This window comes from Anthonomus grandis, chromosome 15, assembly GCF_022605725.1.
Source record: "Anthonomus grandis grandis chromosome 15, icAntGran1.3, whole genome shotgun sequence".
Lineage (NCBI taxonomy): Eukaryota > Metazoa > Arthropoda > Insecta > Coleoptera > Curculionidae > Anthonomus > Anthonomus grandis.
Window position 1 is genome coordinate 6,297,052 of NC_065560.1, and position 27,900 is coordinate 6,324,951.

A 27,900-nucleotide genomic window follows, 5' to 3' on the forward strand; every position below is an offset into this window, starting at 1 on the left:
ATAAATATTTTGGATGATGAATTATGTCAAATTATTTGAATTTATTCACACATCTGCATTTGCCAGCATTAAGAATCATGCCATATTTTAAGCATTAAGTAATGAAGAGCGATTAACCCAGATGACTCTCTTGTGGTACACTAAAGGAAACCTGGATAACATTGAGGTGGAAATTGCCTACATTCAGTCAAACCAATAGAATAGAGGTCAACTAATTTCAAGCTTTTTGAGTTTATGGAACTAAAAAAACGTGATAAACTCTGTCAAAAGCCTTGGAGAAGTCTGCTTAAATATTAAAATATATTTAAATCAGTTGACTTAAGGAGCCTAAAGTCAAACTGATCATTTATCCGAATTTATGTTCATATTTAAGCAAGAACTACTGTATATCTTTAAATGCAAAAAACTATCACAGTCAACAGTGAGCAAATATTTAATTTAGCACCTCTCACCAATTCACAATATTTACTTTCAGATAACAGCAACTAAACGAAAATAGTATAGAACTTATAATGATTTAAATATTTGGCCATGACTTTCTTTACGCTGTTATCAACTATAATTATTCTAATGCGAAAAAAAATTGGCTTTGGATTCACACTATATGACAAAAAACACTGATGTAATAAATTGCAGAAAATCAACATCACTAAGGCAAGGATGTTGATTTTTTGATAAAACAATTCATTACTTCCTAGACTACAAAGTTTATGGAAAAAAATCACATTGTAATGCCTTAGTATCAACAAAGGCGAAGCTCCGTGGTTACAACAGAAAAAAATGACAAATACGCAAAATAGTAGTCTAGCCTGGATCAAAAATAAAGTGAAACATATGGGAAGGTAATATTATTTTAATTTTATTAAAAAAAAAATCATTATGTTACGTTTATGGCGGGTATCACACTCATTAACTCTGAAGAGCCACTTAACATAGATTACGCCAAAGGTAGATAATATAACAATTCTAATTAGTCCAATTAATTTTTTTCACTGTTTTGAGCTTAAATTGGTTCATTGTCACTTTAGTCATCCGGGCGCCTTCGCACATTCAAGTATCGTGAATCTGTGTGTTTTTTTTGGTTTGAAACATAACAATGTTGTGATTTTTGTTTGAATGAAACCTTGGACTACTTAAATATAAGGACGAGTATCAAGGTATTTTAAATATTTACATCTGATTTATTGTCTTACGAAAAGTATTTTTTTCATTGCAATAGCTAAAATTCAATATTCACTTTAATGGAATTGATACAACTAATGTTCTACTGATAGTTATTTTTCATAGTCAAGTTTCATTACATTTAATAACAGATATAGAGGACATCTAAAAAGCCCAGTGGGTTGATGCCTTTAACCGGAATCGAGACCAAGATAAAGACGTGTGGTGATGTCTATGTATAAAGAAGAAATTTAAAAAAATTACCAAATGAATGGGGTGTGTTTCAAAATTTGTTGTGCTATACAAGTACAGTGAATAAATCCAAATGTAACCGATTCATTTTAAAGGGATTATATAGCCTGGGGTACTTCCTACTATCACTGAAAGTTTTATGCTGGTAGGTCTCATCAGTCGAAAATCATTTGATTATAAAGCATAACTTAAATGGATATGATACTCATTTTTTTGTATATTTTATCATCACTTTACATTATTTTACGCCCTCTATATGTGATCTTGTGGGACTAGGATTGGAAATTGAGACTCACATCATAATTTCAGGAACCAAAAAAGTGGTAAAACTTGAATTTTGTTTCTTCTTAAAATTACACTTTTTTGATTTATTGATTGAGCGGGCTAAAGAATCATCAGGCCAAATGAAATATATTTTTTTTAATTCATCCCTCTTAAAAAATGTAATTCTTTTTCTATTTATTTGGAAATTGCAGAGAATTTATTTATTTATTTGTTACAGTATCAACAGCAGGGAAATGTCAATAACGGATCAGATTTATCTAATATACGGATATTAATTCCTCTTTTTGAGTAAATCACACAACTTAATACATAGATCCTGATGAAGTACCTTTGTTGTTCGAATTATAAATCCCAAAACATTAATTTCTCTATAGTATCTTCAAAGAGGGTCATATATGTTGCACTTATTTTTATTCAAATAAATTAATTTAAAGTAGAACTGTAAAATAATGTTCTGAAGACCAGTTTCAGATCACTTTCACTACCAGTTCCACCAATCTCGAAAAATACCTCAGGATGTTAAAATATTTGCTAATGATGTACATACTCAGATAAATCACTGATCAGATTCCGTTTACTTTAATAACATTTAATAATAAGATAAAGCATTGCATTCGTATGTTGAAGACACTATCGAAAGCCTTTGGAAAATCTTGTCAACATGTATTTAATCCAACGGCAACACCATGCTTACATATATGTATTATATTCTGAAAATAAGTGATTTTTATATTAAGATAATAAATAGGCACTATAATGGATCATAACTTTGGATAGGGTATTCCATGGATTCCACTTTCTCCTTTGAAATTTAGCAGTATTCCAATTTTTTTGATATTTCTAAATTGACAATTGCAATGTTCGTTCAAAATGTTGATAGTCTCTATAAGATCCCTCCCTAATTATTTGTCTTTTATTAAAGGAAGGATTTTTCGTTACTCTTCTTCGTACCTTCTCTAATATTTCTATATCTTTGATATACTGTGGATTTCACACTATAGATCTTGGCTATCATTTGCTTTGAATGTTTTTAAACTACTTATTTTATGATTTTACAATATGATTTTCCTATTTTAAATCTGTTGTAATCTAGGTCATTGTGCTCAGAAATAGCTGCCACGGTCATATTATTTATCCTGTATTCATTATTTAGTTTACTTGGTCCGAATCGAAGAACTGTGCTCATTTACTTTCATTCACTTTGCATTAGTATGAGGATTTGCATCAGGGTCGGATTTAACTTTTTGCCGCCTATAGGCTAATATATTTTTGCCGCCCTAAATATGTCTTAATGCGTTTCAAACAAGAGAAACTTCGTTCAGCAGAACAGTTTGAGACCGGTAAACAAATGCACAATCTAAATATAATGTCAATATTTGGATATATACTTTTTAAGTTCATTGTTGTAAACCACTCATATAGTTCTAAAATGGAGCACTGGGTGTCTTTTTTAGAATGCAACACATGCTCCAGAAAATGTGATGCTTTACCTTCAAAGTTTATGTTTAGGTCGTTGGGTTTGGTAATTCACCAGAACTCATATTTCTCAGTTGAGTAATATCTAAGAAAGAAAATTTTTTATTAAATTCTTCGTAACATGCTCGCCGTTTGAGAATTTCAACTAGAAGGAAATCAATTATAGGTAAAAAAGTTGAAACTCTAAATTCATCTCTTCCAGTCAAAACTACCTGGTTATCTCTAGTTTCACCAGGTCGTAGTTTAGCTATTTTTTTCCGTTTGTGGTCTTTTTCGTACGTTACTTCACTTAGTACACAAATTTTCTTCGCATCGTTTTCATATACGTCAAATTTGTCTCGGACTGATTTGAACAACGCAATTAGAGAATCATATAATGTAATGGTTTGAATTATATTTGACTCTACTTTTTGTAATGATGCATTTACCACATGTATCCTTTCCAGAAAAAATCCCCAGAATACTATCATAAAAGTGGTTTCAAAGAGCTCAAGTTTTTGTCGAAGCGATTTTGCATCATTACGAGTTATTGGTTTTTGTGCAGTATCTTCCTCAAACCAACATAAAGTTTCATACATTTCCTTTAAACACATGTTTAAAGTTTTACAGGCGTCATCTCTAGCAGACCATCTAGTTGTAGATAAGCTTTTTAAAGTCTTGTTGCACTTTGATTGAAGTGACTCCATCTCACAGTCGACGCACCAAAAAAATTATACAATTCTTGTAAAACTGAAAAAAAGTTTGTTGTTTCTAAGCAACATGCTGCCGCTACATTTTCAACTAAATTGAGGGAGTGTGCAGAACAAGCAACATAATAAGCTTCTGGACATACATCCTTGATTTGCTTGTAGGACATTATATATTCCTGACATGTTTGCGGCATTGTCATAAGACTGTCCCCGACAGTCGATTTTTTGAATATTTAGGTTTTTAAAACTTTCCATCAAAGTATTAAACATCTGCTGCTTTATGTCCAACATTTGGAAGAAATGTTAAAAACCACCGCTCCACTGGAACACCGTCTTGGCGTACATATCTAACAACTAATGCAAGTTGGTCTATATGGGCTATATCTGGGGTGGAATCTACAACAATAGAAAAATATTTAGCCTGTTTTAATTCTTCTACTATAACATCTTGCACTCTCTGCGCAATAATTTTAATAAACTCCTCATATGTTGTTTTTGAGAGGTAATTTGTGGTACCCGAATCTTTTCCACCATAACGAGCAATATGGTCAGCTAAAAAGAGGTCGAACTGGGCCAATAAGGAAATTTCCATTATTAGTCGTTCCAAGTTTCTCCTCTTTGCCTCTTAAACCTAAACCTCGCGAAGATAAAGACTTTACAACTGCTACTACTCGCTCCAGGACACTTCTCCAATAGGCAATTTCATTTTGTGTCCCTTTACCAAGTAACAAATCAATCCTTTCGAGTTTATTTTGCCGGCATAAGAAATTGTAAGCACATGTTTTATGGCTGGTTTAATTTTCATGTTCCTGAACCCTTTTAACCAGTGATAAAAGCCACCCGAGCCAAACTGAGAATCAATATTTTTTAAAAGCAAGCAAGCAGCACAAAACACTCGACCTAATTTTTTCGAATAAACGATCCAGTTTCGGCTAGTTTTTTCACCATTGGGTAATTTTCTTCGGAATACTGATATTGGGCAATATCGTGTCTGATCTGAATAGACATGTTTGCTATTTGAAAAATTCAATTTTTTGACATCCTGTTTGAAATTCTGATTGGCTATAGGGTAAATAGAGGAGAGATGACGCACTTTTTTTCAAACTAGTCTGGATTTTAAAATTAAAAAAAAACTAAAGAACAAATTCGGATTTTTGTGAAGAAAAGTATTAGTTTTTTATTAGAAAGCAAGAAATTGACAATAAGATTTAATGTTGGCAAAAATACAAATTTATTATTTTCTTATCTTTGCGTCATCTCACCCTATGTATATAAGAGAGATGACGCACTGCCTAAGGTGAGTTGACGCATTCTTTTTTAAGCCACACTTTTCAAATTTAATTTTTGAAATAGTTAAAAACATAACATCAATATTTTAAAGCTTTTATTGAAAAACAAATCTGTTTCAGAAAAAAGGAACGTAAGAAAAAAAACTCATTCAAACTTAAAAACAGAAAAATGTCTTATTGGCTATCTATTGGTAACAAAGAATTATCTTTTTTGGGCTGTTTTTTCCCACACAAGTCGCAGAAATTTAGATATTTTGTGCATTCTTCGTGCATCCATCTCATACACTGAATGCACTGTATCCAGTCTTGTTTTTTTTTGGTTTTGCTGTATTCCTCTTTACAACCAACGCAGATATCAGATTCATCGTCACCACTCGTCGAATCGTCGTAGGTAACTTCATTATTATCGTCGTCAGATTCAGACTCAGATACGCATTTTTTCTTAGCACCTTTCTTTTTTCCCTTTAACATTGAACTTTGGCCTTTTTTTGCTTTGCTTTCTGCCTTATCCTTTTTGTCTTTGATATTTTCAACAGACGTTAAAATGCTAGCCAGTTGTTTGGCTCGTTTTCTTACAGTCTCTACAGCACGTGCCACTGGTACTGGAGATATTTGGTCTAGCATTTTTCCGGGAGTAATGGTATCTGGGTTAGACCAATGAGAACAACCTGGCTGTGGCTCCGGAGAATTATGGCTTATTTTGTTAATGTCCGTGTTATTATCGGAAACTTCCTGTGGAGCGTCTTGTAGACTTTCCTCTGTCAGGTAGGCATAGTCAGGAATAACATCCGGATTAAAAGGTGCGATACCTGTTGCTCTAAACGATGAAACTGCATTTTTTATGTTTGCAGACTTTTCCCACGCAGAAGCAAGTAGTTGTCTAAATTGGAGCCTGGTAATGCGTCTTTCGGGATTAGCTCGTAAAAATAAATTGCAAGCATCATAATAGGAAGCTTTAAAAGACTTAAAAAATCCTCTGTCTAATGGTTGCAAGAACTGCGTGGTGTGGCTAGGAAGACAAAATAAAATAATATTATTTTCAGCAGCATACTCCAGCATTTCTACATTGCTGCAATGGGAGGAATGTCCATCAAGCAGCAATAGTACTTTTCCCTGAGGTTTCCGTGGTTTAAATTGGTCCCTAAGCCATTTAAAAAATATTTCACTATTTACATATGCTGACTTTTCTGACATGTAGACTAAAAAACCTGGCGGCATCCCGGCTTCAAATTCGGGTTTTTTGTTTTTGCCTTTAAAAACACAGGTTGGTGGAATGGAGGTGCCTTCTCCGTTGCAACATACAATAACGGAAATGGTTTCTCCCTTCTCAGGAGATGCGACTGATGCTATATTTTTGGAGCCCTTTGCAGCAATAACATGTCCAGGACGCGTATTTAATTGCAAGCCTGTCTCATCTATGTTAAATATTCTCCCAGGCTCATTCATTAAACCATTTTCGGTTAATGTCTTTTCAAGAAGATTAAAGTAAGAAGCAACGTTTGTTTTTGTCATTGCCAATGCACGAGCTGAGGAAACCGCTTCAGCTTTGCGTATCGCAAGTCCTTTGTTTCTTCTAAGAAAAGAATCAAGCCAGGGATATCCAGCCAAACGAGCTTCTTTATTGAACTTGTAAGGTATATTTAATTGCTCCGCTCGGTTGAATGCCATAGAACGAACAAATCTTCTTGTAGGCGCAAATCCATGTTTTTGAACCTTTTTAATGTGTGCTACTATTTTAGCTTCGTTTTCTTCCCATGCTTCGAATTCCAATTTAATAACGGTATAAAAAGATGTAGAACATGACATGGACAGAATCAATCAAAATAGACTAAATGAAGTCTGCTAAGAGCACAGAGAAGATGGCTCGATGATATTAAGCCACTAGCAAGAAACAGGTGGTTTCGGGTGTACATAATTAAATGGTCATTTAATTATGTACAATATGTTGTAATTTTTGCATGTATGTAAAAACGCGGCAAAAAGAAAGAAAGGACACTTAAAATAGCAAAAAAGATTAATTACGTAAGGGAGAGTTGGGTAATGGTGCGCGGTGGGTAATCGTGCGCACCATGATATTTTGTATTCGCAGACTAAACCAGTGCTGCTCTCTGCAACGGAGTTCCTAAAATGTGTGCGCGACCGTTGTTGGCGCCATTAGTGTGTTTACGATCGTCGAGAGGTTAACCGATTGAATTTTTCTTTGTTTTTTATAAATGTTCGGGGTCAGAAAATAAAATGGTAAGTCCAATCGTTTTACATTACTTATATTTGTAAAATCTAGAATATTTAGGCACCTTTAAATCATACATTGTTTAGATGTTTTTGGCCACATCATGTTTTTATAAAAGACAACAACAAAGGGGTAATTGTGCGCAGAAGTGCACGATTCCCCTTCACGTAATTAAATGCTAAGAAGTAATAGTACTATTTACTGTTTTCAGATGCCTAGAAATTACACACGAAAGACTGATATCCTTTCTTATACGACGGAAACCCTGCAAAAAGCCCTAGATGCTATAAGGACCGACGGAAGAAAAATTAGGGAAGTAGGAAGATCCTTTAAAATACCAGAATCTACCCTTAGAAAAAAGTTGTTGGAAGATGATCTTAAACTACCTCGATTGGGCCGTAAAACTGTATTCTCTAAAGAAATAGAGTGTGAATTAAAAGATTATGTTCTGCTGCTTTCAAAATTGTTTTTTGGGTTGACACCTGGTGGTCTAAGAGGGCTTGCATTTAGGTATGCAGAACAAAATAATATTATTCACAAGTTTAATCAAGAAAAGGGACTAGCTGGCAAAGCATGGCTTTATGACATGACAGCCTGAGGGCACGAGTTTAAATCGGATTTAAACATCTATTAATAAAGAATCTGTAGAACTATTTTATTCTAAACTTAAGATTCTTATGCAAAAGTTTAAATTTCAACCAAGCAGAATATTTAACATGGACGAAACAGGCATTACAACGGTTCAAGCTAAATGTCCGAAAGTTTATGGTGCCAGAGGAGTAAAAAAAGTGGGCTCTGCTATATCTGCTGAAAGGGGACAAGTAACTGGAGTTTTTTATATGAGCGCTGCAGGGAATTACATCCCCCCCCCCATGCTCATATATCCCCGAGTAAGAATGCCAACAACTCTGCAAAAAAATGGACCCTTAGGTGCCTTGTATAAAATATGTTCAAAGAACGTTCGGATTAACTCTGAGCTATTTGTTGAGTGGTTGTCTCATTTTGCAAAACATGCAAAGCCTACTGCATCTGATCCTGTCCTATTGGCTTTAGACAACCATTCAAGCCATATTTCGATTTCGGCTGATAATTTTTGTAAAGGAAATAATATTAATATGGTTTCTCTTCCTTCCCACACCTCAGATCGTCTTAAGCCATTGAATCTAACTTTTTTTAGTCCACTTAAAAATGCTCTCTATAGAGAATACGATCTTCATTTATCTACTTCTGGACATCAAAAAATAAAAAAATATGACGTATCTGAGTTATTAAACAGGGCATTCATGAAAGTCGCCACCATGGAGAAAGCTGTCTCGGGGTTCCGCACTTCTGGAATTTATCCACTAAATCCAGACAGATTTAGTGAGGATGATTTTACCCCTTCTAGGCAAAACACAAATTGCACTGTTGTTAGCAGCGACGAAAATCACCCACCCTTATCCAGACCAGAAGCTAATGTTTCATTGCCAAATAGTTCTGAACCAGAAGAAAAGGATTCTTTGCCAACATCTTTAATTGACTATAACAATCCTCAGCCAGGTACATCGAAAGAGAACTCTTTCCTTTCTATGGCTCATATACCAACAAAAAAAGTTATTAAAGGAGTTAAAAAAATGCTAAAAAAAGCAATGTTCAAAAATCCTTACAAGCACTCTGGTTAGGGAAAAACTAGAAATCGCTGACGAAAAGAAGAGAGTAAGAGAAGAAAACTTAAAGAAAAAGGAAATTCACTCCAAAAGAAAACTATAAGAAAATGTTTTGAAGAAGAAACACATGATACAGGAAAACAAAAAAGAAAGAGAGAGGCCACACCTGAGACATCCGATGATTTATTGGAAAATGAATTGTGTGAGATATGCGACGATGATGAGTTCGACGATATTGATGAATTTAACTTCATGTCGCCTTCTCCAAAAACTCCCTCAAAACCCAACGAGATATGTTGTATTTGTGGAGAAGTTGGCAAAAATCGAGAACTATGGTACCGCTGTGTTATGTGTGCTTCTTGGAACCACGCCAGAAAATTACATCTGCGACTACTATTTAAATTAAGGCTTTATACTGCTGTTTAAATATGACTACTAAAAAATTAACTACTTTAAATGTTAATATTTAAAAATAAATAATTTTTTAAAACAGATATTACCTAACCCTTGCGCATCATTGCCCGTCGGGACGGGCTTATGCGCAAATGGTTTTTTTTTATTTTTGTTTAATTTTATACTTGCGTAGTAGATTTTTTTTAAATGACATTTTACATATATATATACATTAATAAGTAATACATCTCATACCATTTTTAAAACTAATTTATATGTTATAGGCTCGCCACAAATACAATTTTTGCTTAACTGCGCACCATTCCCCAACTCTCCCTTACTTGATTTCGCATAATTCGCTGACAAATTTAATAGTCCAGTAAGTTACTCTTTTATTTATAAAACCACCTATAGTAAGTAGTAGATTGATAAATAAATGTTTTATTTTTTTATTATTTTTATTTATTGATTTTAAAAACTACATACAGGGTGTTTTGTAATTAGTAGGAGAAACTGAAAGACTGACTCCAAAATGAGTAGGTTTGCGTAATAAGCCCTTAGCCGAAAATTATTACAATTTGAGGTACAGGGTGATATAATTTTAAGAAAAAATCTTATTTTTCACGATAATTTTGAACATCTCTATAGATATTTTTTTGAAAATTAGCAGATAGTTTCTATGTATCAAGTCCTCATTTAATTGAGAGGAAATGTTGTCGTTTGGCTTTATTTTCTGCGACATACTCTTTTTCCATAAAAAAAAATAAAATCCATTGTTCGAAATTTATTTCTCGCTAAAATTCACATTTTTAGTTTCATCCGTTTAATAATATTATAAAATTACTTGCTTTTAATGTGCTTTTAAGGATAGATAGACACCTAGGAGTAAAGAAAGAAGAAGAAGAAGATACGATTTTCTAAACCCGTTAATTTTTAACCTACTTAAAATTTCGAGCTGGTTACAGCACTTCTACGTGCTTCAATAATCGTTTAATTGATGTTCATCACGGTGAAGACAAAAAATTTATAACTTGATCTTAGCAAAGCATTTGATACGATAAGCTATAATATTTTGTGACTAACAATAGATTCATTACTACTTAAGACTTCTGATAAGTTTCTAATTTTTTTTGTACAGTATTTAATAGTTATAGATCGTTTGGTGTGGACATTTTGAGAGACTCTCAAAACAGTCGATCAAAGTTTGTACCAAGTATGCCTCAAGGGACAATTATACAAAATATTCAAAAATTCGACAATATGCGGATGATTCTCAAGTGTATCCCTTTTTTTCTTTACATAATTTAAATGATTAATAAACATTAATACATTTAACACAGACTAAAACAATTTAAAACACTTTTCCTTTTCTCTTTTTTAATGTTAAAAATCAGATTGGGAGAATTAACCGAATAAATTAATTAATATTGTAGTTAGAAGTACTAAGGGATTCAATAAATCAACAATTTTTGCAAATAATCCAGCTGATTATAGGGTAAAGGTGTCAAGGAAATTTCGTAGTTGATCATAAATCAGTCACTCAACCCTACTTCATATTTAAAACCGGAAAATCTGTCATAAAGACTTTTAATAGGTCTGATAATTTTACTTTCTAACAAAACCTTGCTGTTGCATGTGTTGCATGTAACGTCAATGTTGATTCTTTCCAGAAAATCGTTTCGTCCAAATGCCATTCGAAAAATGCGTAGGAGAGCTGTATTTAAAAACGGCGACTGCAACATACTCCAATCCAGAATCTCCAAGAGACGTCTACGATATCTCCAGGACATTTTCACCACCTTAGTCGACTCACAATGGCGATGGACCCTTACAATCTTTGCCATAGGATTTGTTGGTACGTATTATAGTAATTATAGTTGTCATCAATCAATGGTAGGGGAGACCGGGGTTGTATATTATTTCAATTGTCCCGGAGACGGATACAGTTTAAACACATACCAGGGACAGTTGAAACACCATTAAGAATAAACAAAATATTTATTTTATTACTGAAATAACATTCAATTTAGAAATACGAAGAAAAAAACATTGATACATATAATTTTTACACTTAAATAAAACCAAATTTTTTATTCAAAAGTTTTAAACAACATAATAATTATCCTAATGCTGAAATAAAGATAAATTAGCAAAGTAGAATATTTATTCTGACATGCAGTTATGACAGATATACAAATCTTCTTGACGAGTGCATTCTACATGTGACCATTGGTGGCAATCAATGCATTGCACCCATTTTTCCCCTGAACAGCTATTTCTATACGATTCTAAACATACTAGACAAAAACAGTCTTCATTGTCACTGCTGCTATCGTCCTGACTATTCTGTTGACGAGTTTTTTTGGACACTGGCGTTTTTGATGTATTTTATCACCAATTTTTTTTTTCACTTTCATCTTTTTTTTTGCTTCATGTTTTTGTTGAATAGCATCTTTTTCTGGTGTGTTCGTGTAAATAGTGGATTTTCTACTTTTGCGTTTCCCTGTAGTTTTCCGAGGAAGAGCTTTTGGTAACGGCCTTATTAGCTCAGGTGAAAACACATCCAAAGAGAGGTTAGAGGCTGACTGGACACTTATAGATGCAACTGGAGGCGGGGTGCTTGGTGGCTCTAACGAAACAGTTGTTGTTCGTTGCGGCTCTTGGAGAGTTAGAATTTACTAATTTTGGAAAAGAATTAGTGCTGCTTAAATCTTTATTCTCTCTTGAACCTGCTGCCTGGACTTCTTGGGGGATAATTAACTGCAAACTTTCGGGAGCAGGTCGGTTAGTTACATATGATGGAGCATAATCTAAAGCCGTAAAAATATCTCGATTAAACGACCATATACCAGTGCACTGGAATCCAGCAACAATATTAGATTGTGCTAAAACCATAGAGAGACTCTGTTTAACGATGCTGGGGATGTCATAAATTGTCATAGTTTTGCCTGGGTTGTAGTTTATGTGACTCTATTATTCCAAACGTTTGAAATATTCCTCCAATGAGCAACGCGAAACGTAGTCATTTGTGAATGAGGTTGTGTCCAGAAGTAATGGCTCTCAAGAAGTGCAGATTGATTCTGACATATTGAATAAGTACTTTTGTTCGGTTGCTGATATCCTCACAAAGGGTCTCTCTTCCACTTATGACCCTCTCAAATTTTTACCTACCACTAGTGGAAACTCATTTTACCTCAGCCCCACTACTCCCAGGGAGATTTTTTGCACTATAGGATCGATGAAAAAGAAAAGGGCATCTAGTGACGATGGTATTTCAGTGAATTTATTGGAAAAACTTCCTTTGAGTGCTTTTAAGGCTCTTTCTGATGCTATTAATATTTCATTTCAGTCGGGCACATTTCTTCTTTGCCTAAAATTAGCAAAAATTTTGCCTCTTTATAAGGGTGGTGATCGTTCTAGTCCATCCAACTATAGGCCGATTTCAATTTTGCCTACTTTATCTAAGTTAATTGAAAGACTTATGAAGGATCGTCTTTTAAGGTTTCTTCTGGGGGAAGGGGTTCTTCGAGATGAACAATTTGGTTTTCTGTCAGGGAAAAGCACCTCTGACGCTATGTTTGATTTCTTGTCCAAACTTCTCCAGGGTGTTAATGGAAGAGAGGCGACTGCGGCGGTGTTCTGTGACTTTTCCAAAGCTTTTGATTGTGTGAGTCATAGGATACTGCTTCAGAAGCTTTCTGCTTATGGAGTTAGGGGTGTTGCACTGAAGTGGTTTGAGTGCTATTTGTCTGGTCGCGAGCAGTCTGTGTACCTTAATGGTGACTTTTCTGGTAGGGAGTCTGTGGATTGTGGTGTTCCACAGGGGTCAGTTCTTGGTCCCCTTCTATTTCTCGTATACATTAATGATCTTCTTACTCTTAGCATATGTGGACATTTTACATTGTTTGCTGACGACACAACGGTTTTATGGTCGAATAAAGATCCCAAGCAGCTTGTCAGAAATGTTGCAGCCGATCTCCTGAAATTAAAGCAATGGTGTGATTCCAATCAACTTTGCTTAAATATGTCAAAGTCCCATATTATTGGTTTCAATTTTCAAGCTGAGAGTCTTAATTTTGGTGAGAACGCATTGGACATGGTAGACAATTCTGCATTTCTTGGTTTAGTCATTGATAAAGATTTAAAGTTTTCTGACCATATAATAAAGTTAAATAAAAAACTTGCTTCTGGCTGCTTCTCTGTTAGGGCAACCGTTCATGAACTGGGGAGAGATGTTGCTCGTGATGTGTACTTTGCTTTGTTCGAGTCGCATTTAAGGTATGCTCTTCCATTTTGGGGTGCATGTTCAAATTATTTGTTTCAGTCTATTTTTGTGCTGCAAAAGAGGGCTGTCAGAAGTTTATTTAAGGCCCATTCTAGAATGCATTGTGGTAATCTTTTTAAAGAGAGCCGTATTTTGACCCTACCATCATTATTTATTTTGGAAACTATATGTTTAATATTCAAAAATAAGAACAGTTTTCCAATCCGACATCACAGTTATCCTACCAGACAGATTAATAATATTCCCCTTCCTATTCCTCATTTTACATCTATCAAAGATTCATTTATATATCGCGGTTTAATGATTTATAATCACATTAGCGTGGAATTAAGAAGTGTTCAGTCTTTGCGCCAGTTTCGTTGTAAACTGAAGTCATATTTGCTTCTAAAAGCCATTTATTCGATTGAAGACTTTTTTAAGGCTGAGGATGTTGTGTAGTAGATGCTAAGCTTTTAATCTGTTAATTTTAATTTTGAACATACCTTTATGTGTCCCTTTATCTCTGCTACCTTTGTCTACATGCATATATTTTGTTTTATAAAGATTTTGTTTGTAACATTTTTCTCTTGCATTATTTTTTTTTTTTATTTTTTTTTATTTTTTCATTTTATATGTTGTATAGATTTTTTATATTTGTTTTGTAAAATTTGATTTGATTGTATTTATTTTCTGAAGCTTTGTCAATAAAATTCGTGTACATGTACCAAGTTTTCGACAATAAAGTACTTGAAAGAAAGAAAGAACAGTGTGGGGGAAATGAGAGGACAACAATGCCGTTTTCTTTGCAAAAGTCCAAGCGTGGTATGCTTACATGAGATTGATGGTTATCTATTAAAAGCAAAACTTTATTTTCAATTGAACTGTTGGTATGTTTTTGAAAGTGTCTTAAGTATAGCAAGAATTCATCTTCTTGCTTTCATCCACTAGCATTTCCTGCTCCAATGCACCCAGGTGGACCGTCACGAACGAAATGATCCTGATATCTTAATCTTGGAAAGATAAAGATTGGTGGGATGCTATTTCCAATTGCATTTACCGCTATTGCCACTGTAACCAAAGTGTCACGTTCTCCTGATGTAAGTGCCCCTACCTGTTTGCGTCCCTATTTTGCTACGATTTTAGCAGGTTTTTGTACCGTCGTAACACTGGTTTCGTCTATATTATAAATGTCCTTCGCTTGGAATTTACATCTGTCTATTACCGTGGCAAAATTGTCAAAGAAAAGTTGTACATTTGTTGGGTTAAAACTGGTCGCTCTTGAAAGGCTTGTAGCCTGGGGACAACGGATTGATAGTTCAGGATTACGTTTCATAAACCCGGAAAACCAATCTTCTCCTGCCAATGAGTTTTTAGTCCATGTATTCGGCATATTCAATGAATATTTTACGGCGTAAAATATTTGAGATGCCTTTATTATGTATTTAACAATGGATTTTTCCTGCTCAACGTTAAATACTCGTCGTACGCACCTATATCCCATTGTTATAGTTTCAGTGGACCCTTGTTCAATAGATTCTTTCTTTTTCTTAATGAATCTGCCTAATGTAACATGATTTAGTTCAAACAAATCTGCCGCAGACCTTACGGATACTCCATTTTCAATAACCTCCCTATACGCATTTTCGTAAACCAAGTTGGATTTGGTACCTCTTTTTGTTTTCCTGACCCTTTCACGTGACATTCTATAACATCATCATCCTACATTCTATAACATCAACATCGTACGGGAATTAGCTAATCTGGATTTATCATATGGCAACACTGTTAGCTTTCAAAAAAAAAAGCATATCAGATGGATTTATGAGATTTTGAGGTTACAAAAAGAAAATAAAAGTGGATATTATAAACAAAAAAAACTTATTATTATAACAGTAACATAAGCTGTAGTAAAAATTAAGTGATTTTGTCAATTTTTTTGCTTATAATGGCAGAAAAAAAGGTGGCAAGAATCCCCAACTTTTCACCCGCGGAGAAAGAATCTTTAATGAACATTGTCATGAAATACGCTTCAGTCTTAGAAGATAAATAAAAACCAATAGAACTAGCATTGAAGAGAAAGCTGAAATATGGAAAAAAATTGTATCTGAGTTTAACAATTCAACGCCTGTTTTGGCATTTAGAAGTCACGACCAACTCAAAAGGTTGTATGACAATAAAAAAAAGGATATTAGGAAAAAATTGGCAGAAGAACCCAAGAAGGAGATTTATTTAACTGGAGGGGGAACTGCACCCTCTGATATAGTTCCCAATAAAGTACAAGTTCTAAATGAAAAATCTGTGAAAGAGTTTAGTTCTGAATTTGATTCTGACAACTATTTTAACCAGGATGACAGCTTGACAATAACACAAAAAGAAAATTTTGAACCAATTCCCAAGAAAAAGAAGACTGACATTCAGGACACATCTAATAATGTTGAAGATGTTAACATTTTTTAATTTGTTCCAACAGATGTTACTGACAATGGCAATAAGGTAAGGACAATATATCTTTAGACATAACAAATAGTTTAATTAAAAAGATTTTAGGCTATAATACCTGAGTCAATCTGTTATAATCAAAGTACTAGGTGTCCTCCAGCAGTACTACAAAAACCCATTAATTCAAAACTCATACCTCATAGAGAAACTAGTGAAGCTACTACCAGTAGTACAATAGTGAGCACTCCTGGAAATGAAACAAGAAAAAATAAAATACCTCAATCAAATAGAAGAAGACCCGTTGAAGGCTTGCATGCTTTAACATCATCACTGTTTAATACATACAACAATCACTGTTTAATACAGTGACCTCAACCATCTAAATATTTTTGGACTTGTTTTAACAAAATTTAATATTTACCAAAAATGGTTAGTTTTATGTTTATTTGGATATTTATTTCTTATGATCTCACTAATTATATATCATTAATATTAGGGTTTTGCAAAAGTACAAGTTTAATAAAGTTAAGCAAGTTTAATCCTATAGCATAAGTGCAATTTTGGTTATTAACTTATTTGATTTTTGAAGTATAAAATTTGTTGGGAAATATTCTAATAAAAAATCTTTATCTATTTTTTGTTTTATTATAGACTAAATTATTTTTTAATGTCTAAAGATGTATAAAATAATGTTCAATTAAATGTCTGCGTTGGTCAAAAGCATTACGGTTTTCTGGGTTTCTTCTTTCAATGACATCAGGAATATTTCCAAGCTCAATTAAATAATTAAGCTCCTTTGCATTTATATTTTCTGCTAAAGGTGGTTCATCTTCATTGTTTTCTTTTGCAACATTATGCAATATTCCAGTGGCCACTATTATGTCACTGACTAATTCTGGCTTGTATCGCAATTCATAAGCCAAAATAGGAAACCTCCTTTTCCAAACACCAAACAATCTTTCTATAGTATTGCGTGTCCTAATATGAGCCTCATTGTATAACTCCTCTGCATGGTTTGAGGGATTTAACAAGGGTACTAACAGGTAATTGCGATTAGCATATCCACTATCACCTAAAATTATCAACCAATATATAAGTATGTATTACAACAATTCAAGTCGTACATAGAGTACTAGAAATGAAATTATAAAGTAATATTAACCAGTAATTTTATGGAATTTATATGGAATAAAAAGATGTTTTATAACTGTTATACCTGTCTAGTAAAACAGAATCTTGGAATTCTTGTCCCTCAAATCTTGCACGTATCCTACTATTATTGAAAACAGTTAAATCATGTGCAGAACCAGGCCATCTTGCCACAATATCTTGAATTTTTAGCTGTGAATCCCCAACAACCTGGGTGTTAATAGAAAAATATCCCTTTCTATTCCTAAATACCTCGGCATCATCTCCTCCTAAAATCATGATTTATTATCATTTCGAGACTATAAAGGTATTAAAATGGATGAAGTTTAAAAATAAAAGGCACTCCTTACCAGGCGACTGAATTCTAATGTAAGTACCATCGACACAACCAATCACCTTAGGAAACCTGGAAATATTGTAATAGTCTGTTGAAATTCTTAACTTTTCATGCTCATTTTGTGGCATTCTCATGTGATGTGGCCTTGTGAGGCAAATTGCTCTTGTAACCCTCCTGAAAGTCCTTGAAACTGTTGTTTGATGACATCCAATAAAATCTGATATTGCCGTTTGATGGTTGCCACAAGAATACAATCGTAATGTTGTTAGCAACTGATTTATTGGTGTTAAACTATTGTTGCTACAAGAGAAACAAATTATAGTCATAAGAACACTTTGAAGCATTTCTGGGACAATTTTTTTTATCTAAACAACTTACAGGTCATTGTTGTACTCAATCTGATCTTCAATTTCACTTAAGAAGTTTAAAGCAATCTGTTTAGTCCATGCTGTCGAAATATTCACTTCTTTCATAGTTTCGTCGGGAAAAACCGAAATTTATAATATCCAGCATTTCTTGGTCATCATCCACAAACAGTTCATCTTCTAAATCCATTTTATAAAAGTGATATGGGTAGACAGTAAACTAAAAGGACATGCGGTATGCCACCAATTTTATTAACAATATTTTCAATTCAAGCAAACTGAGAACAAACCAGGAAACCACACCAAAACATAAGTTAGGTTAGAAAACCAGTTAATCGCGGGACTAAACCTTCCTCTTCCATGGATCTTGTAATCGAAAGCTTAAACGATTCTTTTCATACGGTGCATCACAAATTTTTGAACTAAGCGAGCTTAAACCCATAATCCAGATTAAGTATATACGGTGCATACGGGCGAGAGAGTTTGTTACAATTACGCAAAAATAATACCAAAAGCCTTCTATAAATTATGTTTCAACCGTCCCCGTAAAATTATTTACCTTCTTTATCTTGTTTCAATGGCAAAATATTATTTTTCTTTAAACTCTTTAATTAAAACTAACAAGTTTAGGCTGCTAAACCTAAACAAAAACATAAAAAAATTGATCAAAAACAAAAAAATGGTGTATTTACACTTAAATTTCTTGTTTCCACACTTTTTAGATGAAACGTAAAAATTACTTTGTTGACATAAAATAAGAGAGCCGAGCGCAAATGCACCCACTTTGCTCAACTGCTAGTTTCACACTGTCGAGCAGAAATGTGGAATTAGTCAAACGTTGTGAGGCTGCGTACACGAGTTTTTACCGTCGCGTCTAAAAAAAATGGCAACTGTTTCAACCGTCCCCTGTTTCAATTGTCCCTACTCACTAAATCATGTTTCAATCAGAAGTTCTGCTGAAATGATGACAATTACTTTATAACATAATAATTATAAAACTAAAAGAAAACGCTTATTTGCTGGTAGGTTCCTGGTTAATATTCGCCTTAATTTGGTGGCTGATCGCATTTACCCACGGCGACTTGGAAGACGAACACTTGCCAAACAACCAGGCGAACTCTGAATGGACTCCTTGCGTACTGAACATTCACGGTTTCACTTCGTGTTTCTTGTTCTCAATTGAAACTCAACACACCATCGGGTATGGCGTACGGACTACCACCGAAGAGTGTCCAGAAGCGGTATTTATTATGTGTTTACAAAGCATCGCTGGGATGATTATACAAGCTTTTATGGTAAGTACATTATTGATCCTCTTCTAGAGACATTTTCTTATATTGAGAATATTTGATGATCTTTTTCTGTAATTTTAACTCAACTGAAACTTCCTCACTAGACTAGACCATATAACCGTTGATTGAATAATAGGAAGATGGCGCACTGCTTAGAGTGCGTGAAAATAATTTTACCAGCCCTTTATCATATTCAGTGTTGCCAGGTCTCAAGTTTTTGCATGTGATCTCATGTTTTTTAAACAAATCTCATGTTTTCAATATTTTGCCTAAAAATCTCTAAAAGTGCTTTTTAGCTTTTTTTGCTATACCAAAAAAACTCTTTTAAATTTTATATTTTTGTTATGGTTCTTTCTTGCTATTAAAAATATAGCAAGAAACCCATAAACAAAAAAAATCATTAACTTTCATCGCAACTTTCTAAACACTTAGAATCCGGTAAATATAAAAAAACCAGTCCAGGAAGCTGAAACTAGCAGTAGAAAGAGCAGAATGTTGCTGATATGTTTGCTGAGAGTAGGAGTAAAATAAACTTGGAGCAGGAAGGCGAAAGAAGGTATTATACGTACAGCAGGTTTTTTGGCCGAACATAATCTACCCATGAACTTGATGAAACATTTTATTGATTATCCAAATGCTGTGTGTACCGATTCCGATATAGCCAAAAAAAATGAAAGCAGGTAGAACCAAAATAACTAGGGTTCTTAAAAAAGTAACAGGATCTTCACAAAAGTCGTATTTCATAGAGCTCATGAAAAATAATAAGTTTAGTTTAATCGCTGACGAATCGACAAATTTCTTGTGCATCAAACATTTGTGTTTAGTGGTTAGTATGGAAATTGAAAATAAAATAATTGTTTGGATCTGATACCGGTAGCAGAAACTACAGGAGCAGCTCTTTTTTAGATGTTTATGGACTTTTTCACAAAACACGATATACCTTATAAAACAAACTTTATTGGTTTTGCCTCGGATGGCGCCAGTAATATGGTGGGTATTAGAAATTCCTTAGTCAGCCGGCTACAAGAAAATATGCCAAATATATTTACTGTAAAATGTATTTGTCATAGTTTCCACCTTTGTGCGTCATATTCATGTCAAAAACTCACAGAAGAGGTTGAACAACTAACAAGAGAGGTATAATTTTTTTTAATGTAATTGGTAAACAAACCCGTTGGCTTTCATTGGAGAGTGTGGTGAAAAGACTGTTAAATCAATATAACGCACTAAAACTTTATTTTACGGATCAAACTGCCAATAATATTAGTCCCACCATTCAAGATTTTTCCACGAAAAAAGTTTAATCCTCAAATGACTTATGGAGCACCGCATGGTACTTTGGGATTGGTTTCCGATTCTGTATGGATGACTGGTGAATTGTTTCTAAGCGCTGTAAGGCACTTCATTAAACATACGCCCAGCACAAAAGAAAACTCTTTTCTCCTGACCATCACGAGAGTCATCTAACGATAGAAGGAATAAATCTAGCCAAGGAAAATGGAGTGATCATTTTGACTTTATCACCACATACTTCCAACAAGTTGCAACCATTGGATGTCTCGGTGTTTTTTTCGTTTAAATCATTCTACAATACTGCCTTTCAAACATGGCTTTTAGAGCACCCTGGGATACCTGTTTCTATTTTTGATACCGCTGGCTGTGTTGCTTATGCATTTGAAAAATCGATGACTCGAAAAACTGGCATTTATCCCTTCGATAAATTTACAGATGACGACTTTGCAATTAGCAGCATAACTGATAGAAATGTGGATCCAAACAATGAAGAAGCTCAACTACTTATGGATCCAAATCAACCATCGACATCAAAATGCATTGAAGAAAATATAATGTCAGACTCCTTATTTTCAGGATCAGTTAGTTTAAACACAACACCTACAACACAAAATCACAAAGAAACTTTCGTAAGTCCACAACAATTTAAAGGATACCCAAAAGCTGAAGAACTAAAAAATCAGAGAAAGAAGAGAGAGAAAGTTAAAAGTATTATCGCCACGGCACACCAGAAAAGATCGCCCTAGAAGCTAAACAAATGGAGCGAGAAAGAAAAAAAAGTCTTAAGAAGAATAAGGTCGTGAAAAGGAAAATAATCGATAAAGACTCAAGAGACGAAGAAAATGAAGACGCAACGATGCTTGTAACCGAAAGTTCCGATGATGATATTGATTTTGTAGGAGAAATCGATCCACCACTACTTCGAGATAAGCTTAATAAAGAGCCAGAAGTTGGCGATTTTATTTTGATAGAATTTATGGACAAAAAGAAAAAAATGTATTACATAGCTGAAGTGTTCTGTAAAAAGGATAAGGAAAGCGAGGTCAAATTTTTGAGAAAGTCCGTTAAGTATAATAACAGCTTCATTTACCACGAAATAGAAGACGTCTTATTGGTATGTTTGGAAAACATTAGGATGGTGTTACCAATACCAGCACATGTGGGAACAACAAAGCGGCAACAATCTTATTTGAAGTTTGAAGTAAATTTTTCAGCTTTAGAAGTTCGTTAAAACATTATTACCTTTTGTCTTATTGTGGAACTTGCAGTGTCTGGATGTGGAACATGTTTGTTCCACTAACAGACAATTACTGTCCTTCCTTTGTTAAACAAACTTTTTTTAAATTAGTTTTTGGTTTATGATGTATGTTCTACCATAAAAACTTATGTTTAGCCTTAATTTATTTTAGTGATAATCATATTTTGGTTGGTTCAATAAACAAGGTCAATACTTAGCAACATCTATTTTGTGTCTGATTGTGGAACACTCTCCCCTAAGCATTATAAATAAAATTTACACTCTGTATTAATGCCATTTTTTATTATTATTTATTAAATTACTACTATTCAATCAACGATATAACAAACAGTATATCTTATCCAGAATCAGACTGATGAATATTTAAGCAATGAATTCCTAATTTAAACTAAGTCATCCCTAACTTTTAGTACCTCACCAAATCCCAAAGATTCTCATTACTTTAATTTAGGGTGGGACTTAAACTACCACTCAAACATTTTATATCTCTCAATTTAATGGTATTTTTATATGTTTTTCTATTTAGGTTGGAATAGTTTTCGCTAAAATGACTCGCCCTAAGTTGAGGACGCAAACTCTACAGTTCTCCAAAAACGCGGTAATCTGTCAACGAGATGGACAGTTATGTTTGATGTTCAGAGTGGGCGATATGAGAAAAAGTCACATTATTGGTGCGAGCATACGTGCTCAACTGATTAGATCTAAGAAGACCAAAGAAGGAGAGGTAAGTTAGGTTTTATTTAAGTGACTTACTCACTATCTAATTTTTTTTATTGGGTTACATTAGATTTTGGTGTGTAGATTTACTAGTCTATTGTGGAAACCTTGATATACCTCTAACTATGGTATAGTTAGAGAAGGTTTCTTGTATCCTCTGGTTGGGATAAGGTAACGCCAATCATCTTCATTGGCTACTTCTTTTCAGTACTATTCATTTCTCGTATTACTATTAATCATGTTATGTCTTGTCTAGAGTATCTAATATACGCGTTTCAAGTCTTTAAATTTGAACTGACTTTTTTGACAGCAGATTACGTTACGTCTATTATATTTCCTTTAAGTAACTGCTCACTTACTCTGGCAATACTTAAGGCTAACTTGTATTGCACATAAGTAGCTCACCCTTGCTTTTCATCTTTTTCCTGAAATTGATAATAAAAACTGACTTATAAGTTTTTTATTTGGATCCTTTGGTTTTCCAAAAACATCGTGATTTTCTACTCAGTAATCTGCGAAGTATTCCTAAAATTATATCCTGCAGCAACTGAGGACTAAGCAAAATCCTACTACTTGGTCATGCCGCCGTACTATAAAAGTGAGAACCGAATATTCTTCAGATGCGGTGACCTTAATTGATGTTTTTGAATCGTGACTTAGATGGCGCCACTGAAATCTATTTCTATAAAAATTATATCGCATCGCAAATATTATATATCTTAACGCAAATATTTGTTTAAGCCTTATCTATTCTACGTCAACTTCCTTTTCTCTATTATCTCTATCTGAGCCGGTATTCTCGACGAGGTGCCTTAAACGTACGAGGAGCGATCACTATATTTCTATATATTTATATTAAAATTATAGCCTCCATTCGCTATTTAGTAGTTGGATGAACAGGTTTCCTTGATTGTTCATGCTCGATAAGATTTAACACAGGGTACACAAGATTACGCTGCAGACTGAAAAAATGTGTAAGAACAAATGCTATAGTTAGAGGAATTTTCCTTATAAAAAAAAGTACAAATAGGGGCGGTAATAAATTTGTTGTGGATAATAGTAGTCTTAAGGCTTGTCAAAGATTTACTTTCCTCAATATATCTAGGCAAGTGATTAAACATTTTTAAAGAGAGCACCTCTGGCCATGAGAGTTCTTAGTTAACCTAGCATCCCGAACGTAAAATATATTACTTCCGCACATTTTTTGATTGAATGCATGCATGATGCAGATATAGAGAGGTTTGTAGGAAATTGTTGCGGAAACACATGTATAGAAATAGAAACACTTGTTATCCTTTTTTATCGAGTATCATCTTATCCTACTAAAATGCAAAGAATCAAATAGTTAAAGTTAGTTTATTGTTTTCAATTCAGCAAATGTTGGTCATGTCAGTGACCAAGTCAATAAAAATACTTTTTAAAGGTATTGGCAACATTATCAGTTTACTCTATTTGCTCATTATCTAAAAAAACTATATGGAAAGGACCATTTGCTGGTAATTTAAGATTGACTCCTAATAATGTCCAAATCCATCTAATAATCTTTTTACATTTTTTGTGGGCAGTCTTCAAACAATGGCTGGTCGAACCAGCTACTTTTATTTCGTCCATACCGCGCACCTGGTGGCCCATTTGTCAACCAGGTATCGTATAGATGATCGCTTTTATAAACAACAAATGAGGGTAATAGATGGCCATCACTACTTACTGCAAACATCACTGATGTCGATTGTTTTGTTGAATCGATCTGTTCTGGATGCCTTGTTTTTCTTTTTACGATGACCTTTTTCCGTCCGGGATCATCCACAAAGCATGTTTCATCATAATTAATGACGGACTCAGGTTCAACGTTTTGCAAGTTGGCTTGGAGATTATCGAAGTATTTATTTACTGTTTCCCGAGTCACGGCTGCACGAGACCGTTTGATATTCTTGCACAGCCTCTCAGTCAGAAGTTCTTTATGTCGGACACAAAACAAATTCGCCCAATCAAAACCGGGCATATTATTTTTAAATTTCGCCACTCTTACCCAAGATATCCCTTTACAATGTATCGAACAGTACTCCATTGGGTATGCCCACTCTCCCGCCAGTACTATTAAATAGACCAACCTGGATTCCTCAGCTCCTGTCAAAATTGTTAGACCACCTTGTTTCATTGACTTCTGTTTCGCACAAAAAAAACTTCGTCCTTCATATATCTGTCGGCCTTCAAGTAACCAATAACCGCAATTACCGTTACAAAACTTTACTACTAAGTAACCAATAACCGCAGCTATTGTTACAACAAAACTCTAGCTACCTCAGCAGCTTTTCAGTAACCGATAACCGCAGCTATCATTACCACACTTCTCTAGCTACCGCAGCAGCTCTCTCAAACAAAAGATAACCGCAGCTATCTTTATCACACACTCTTTAAATATGACCTAGCTATCACTGTCACAGATAACCATCGCTATCTTGACAACTAAATTTCCATTTTTTTTTTAATTTTTATTCATCACTGGCTCATCCATATCATCTTCAACCTCCTTATTCTTAAAATCAAACATCTCGTGTTCTTGACCAGCCGGCACTAGACGCAGCTGATCATGGACAAATTTACTTATACCTCCTTTACCACTAATTTTTCCAACTTCATATCTATCATTAGGTAATACTGTTTTGACCCTATATGGTCCCCTAAACTTACGATCTAATTTTGACAGCATTCGTTCGTTGCATTTAGTATATACAAAATGACCAACAACAAAAGGTTTAATAATACTTTCGTTAGCATTAAAACGTTCCATATCTACTCTTGCACAGTTGTTTATGTTTTGACTTGCCTCTTCTCTTATTTCCTATAAGGACATATTATCTTCATTTAAAAATTGATAAACTAATCTATTTAGCTCTAACGAATGAATTTTTGTACCTAAAAGTAATTCTGCTGGGCTAAAACCTGTGGTTTTATGCTTAGTAGGTACTATTTAAAGCCAACTGAACCTCCCCTAAACTATCTTGCCAGGTTTTTAAGTCCTCAGCTTCAATAACTGTTAAAGTGTTCTTAAGCACCTGCATCACCCGCTTAACCTGACCATTAGCTTTACTAGCACTATGTGCTATGAAGTGAAGTTCAATATTATTATCGGAAGAAAATTTTTAAACTCGGAACTGGTGAAACACTTTCCTTGATCAGATATAACGCGACTCGGAGCACCAAAAAGATAAGTAAAATTTTGAAATAACTCAACAGCCTGCTTACCGGTTAGTGAAGAAATATGATACAGAAGAACAAATTTAGTAAAACCATCTATAATGACCATAACATATTCTTTCTTATCGCTTTTCCCACTTAACTTTCCGGAGCTATCAATATGAACTGTATGCCAGGGTTTTAAAACTTTTGCTATTGGATGAAGCTGAACTTATGATTTTCCACTTTTATTTTTAGGTGCTTTGCATATTAGACAATTGTCAACAAATTTTTTGACATTCTTTGACATATTTGGAAACCAATAAAACTCATACAGTTTGTCCAAAGTTTTTTTGCCCAGTCTAGATGTTTTAGATCTACGTGAATGTGGTTAATTACAGACCAAGCCATCGAACGTGGACACATTTCGAGTTTCCATTTCTTTGTATTTTTCTTAACAAAATATTATTTTTAACATCATATGTTCTGAGCAAATCAAGAGGAAGGTCATCAGTTTTCCATTTATTAATTATTTCAGAAATTTCGATGTCCCTATGCTGTTCAACTTGAAGCCAATCTTTTTGCAAGTCGAAGATTTGGATAGTTGTAACCTGAGAAGCCTTAGAATCATTATTGCAAATTGGTTAAGGTTTGCGTGAAAAAAAAATCAGCGTGTTTCATGTGTTTGCCTTCGCGATAGTGTATGTCAAAATGAAAAGCTTGCAAAAACGCCCACCACCTATGGACTCGAGAGGTTAAATCAATTTTATTTTTGGATGCCTTTAACCTTATTTCCAAACTAGCCGTTTTAACTCTAGTATGTAGCATACCATCAGTAAACGAACCCTTATTTTTCTCTAAAATTTTAGATAAAACGTCCCTATCAGTACTTAAATCAGTATCAATTTGCTCAATATTGACCTCAGTTCTGTTGCAAGTCAAAACATAATTTTCACGAGTAAAAATTAAACCTTTGTTACTAAAAGAAATATTGAGATTTTGATTAATTAAATCTCGTCCCAATAAAACATCGAAAGAAATGCAATCATCTGGTACCACACATAAAATCAGTTCCAAAAAGATCCCTTGTATTTCAACTAATACTACGATCTGTGAATTACAAAAAATTACATTTCCATCTAAGCCTTTTAAAGATAATAATTTTTTTTATCTTTTCCATTCAACAAAATTGATACGCTATTTTTAATTAGGGAGCAATCAGAACCAGAGTCAACTGTAAAAAAAAACCGTAGCAGGAGACTTTCACTTTTCAGGACAATTGGGTGCAATATGTCCAGATTTTCTACAAACAAAACAAACAACAGATTTCTCCATTCTGTTGTCGTGCACTACACGCTTATTTCCCAATAACACATTCACTCGACACTGATAAGCTTTATGTCCTATCTTCCCACAAGCACGACACTTTCCCGAAAATGAAACTTCACTTCTGTCTGCAATAGCACGACGCTTCGAACTTGATGATCAGTTGGAAATAGCGCCGATCGCTTGCCTGCAGTACCCCTCAATGCCACGCAAAACCCTTTAAGGTCTTTGGGTGTCTCCGCCTGTAATCGCTTTCGAACTGTTTCGGATCTATTTGCAACAACATGACAAGCAAATAATGTGGCTAAGGCTTCTTCATTTTCACAAGATTTAATCAAGTGCATTGCCAGCCTCAAAACATGAAGTCCTTCATCTAGAAGCGTCGTATTACTCGGGGCGTTTTGACGTCCGATTACAGCTTCCTTAAATAATTCCAAAAGATGTTAGAGGTTTAGAAAATGTTAATAAAAACTCGGTACGAATCTCCTCCCAAGATTTTCCTAATGGTCGACAGCGGATTAACCAATCTGCCGCTTCCCCTTTTAATGCGATAGATAAACTTGTCACTAGCATGATGCCAGATAACTGCTGCACTTTAATAAATTCATCGAGCAAACAACACCAGCCTTCCGGATCCGCAATTTTTGATTTCGGGTCGAAGCTTGGGAGCTGAATATGAAAAGTTGAGCTTGCTGTTGATGGGCTCTGCATCTCCATCATTCTTTTAAGTAAGACTTCCACTTGACTACTCGGAATATTTACTTTCGCACTATTAGCAGTTGCCGGGGTATTTTCAGCCACTTGAGGAGGGCCATTTTGAGTATAAATAATGCAATAAATTTATCACTTATAAAACACTCGG

General features: G+C 34.3%; 1 protein-coding gene across 4 annotated transcripts in view; it reads left to right on the forward strand.

The window, feature by feature from the left end:
* The window catches only part of LOC126744854 (ATP-sensitive inward rectifier potassium channel 12-like), a 98,326-nt gene that overhangs the window by 63,754 nt on the left and 6,672 nt on the right, over positions 1-27,900 (forward strand). For 3 of the 4 annotated variants that reach the window (XM_050452413.1, XM_050452414.1, XM_050452415.1), the window contains 3 exons: positions 11,092-11,276; positions 19,002-19,270; positions 22,345-22,542. In XM_050452413.1, coding sequence (XP_050308370.1) covers positions 11,092-11,276; positions 19,002-19,270; positions 22,345-22,542 — 652 coding nt within the window. Of the gene's footprint in view, positions 1-1,005; positions 1,158-11,091; positions 11,277-19,001; positions 19,271-22,344; positions 22,543-27,900 lie in introns of those variants that run through there. The other variant, XM_050452416.1, reaches the window with a different exon arrangement.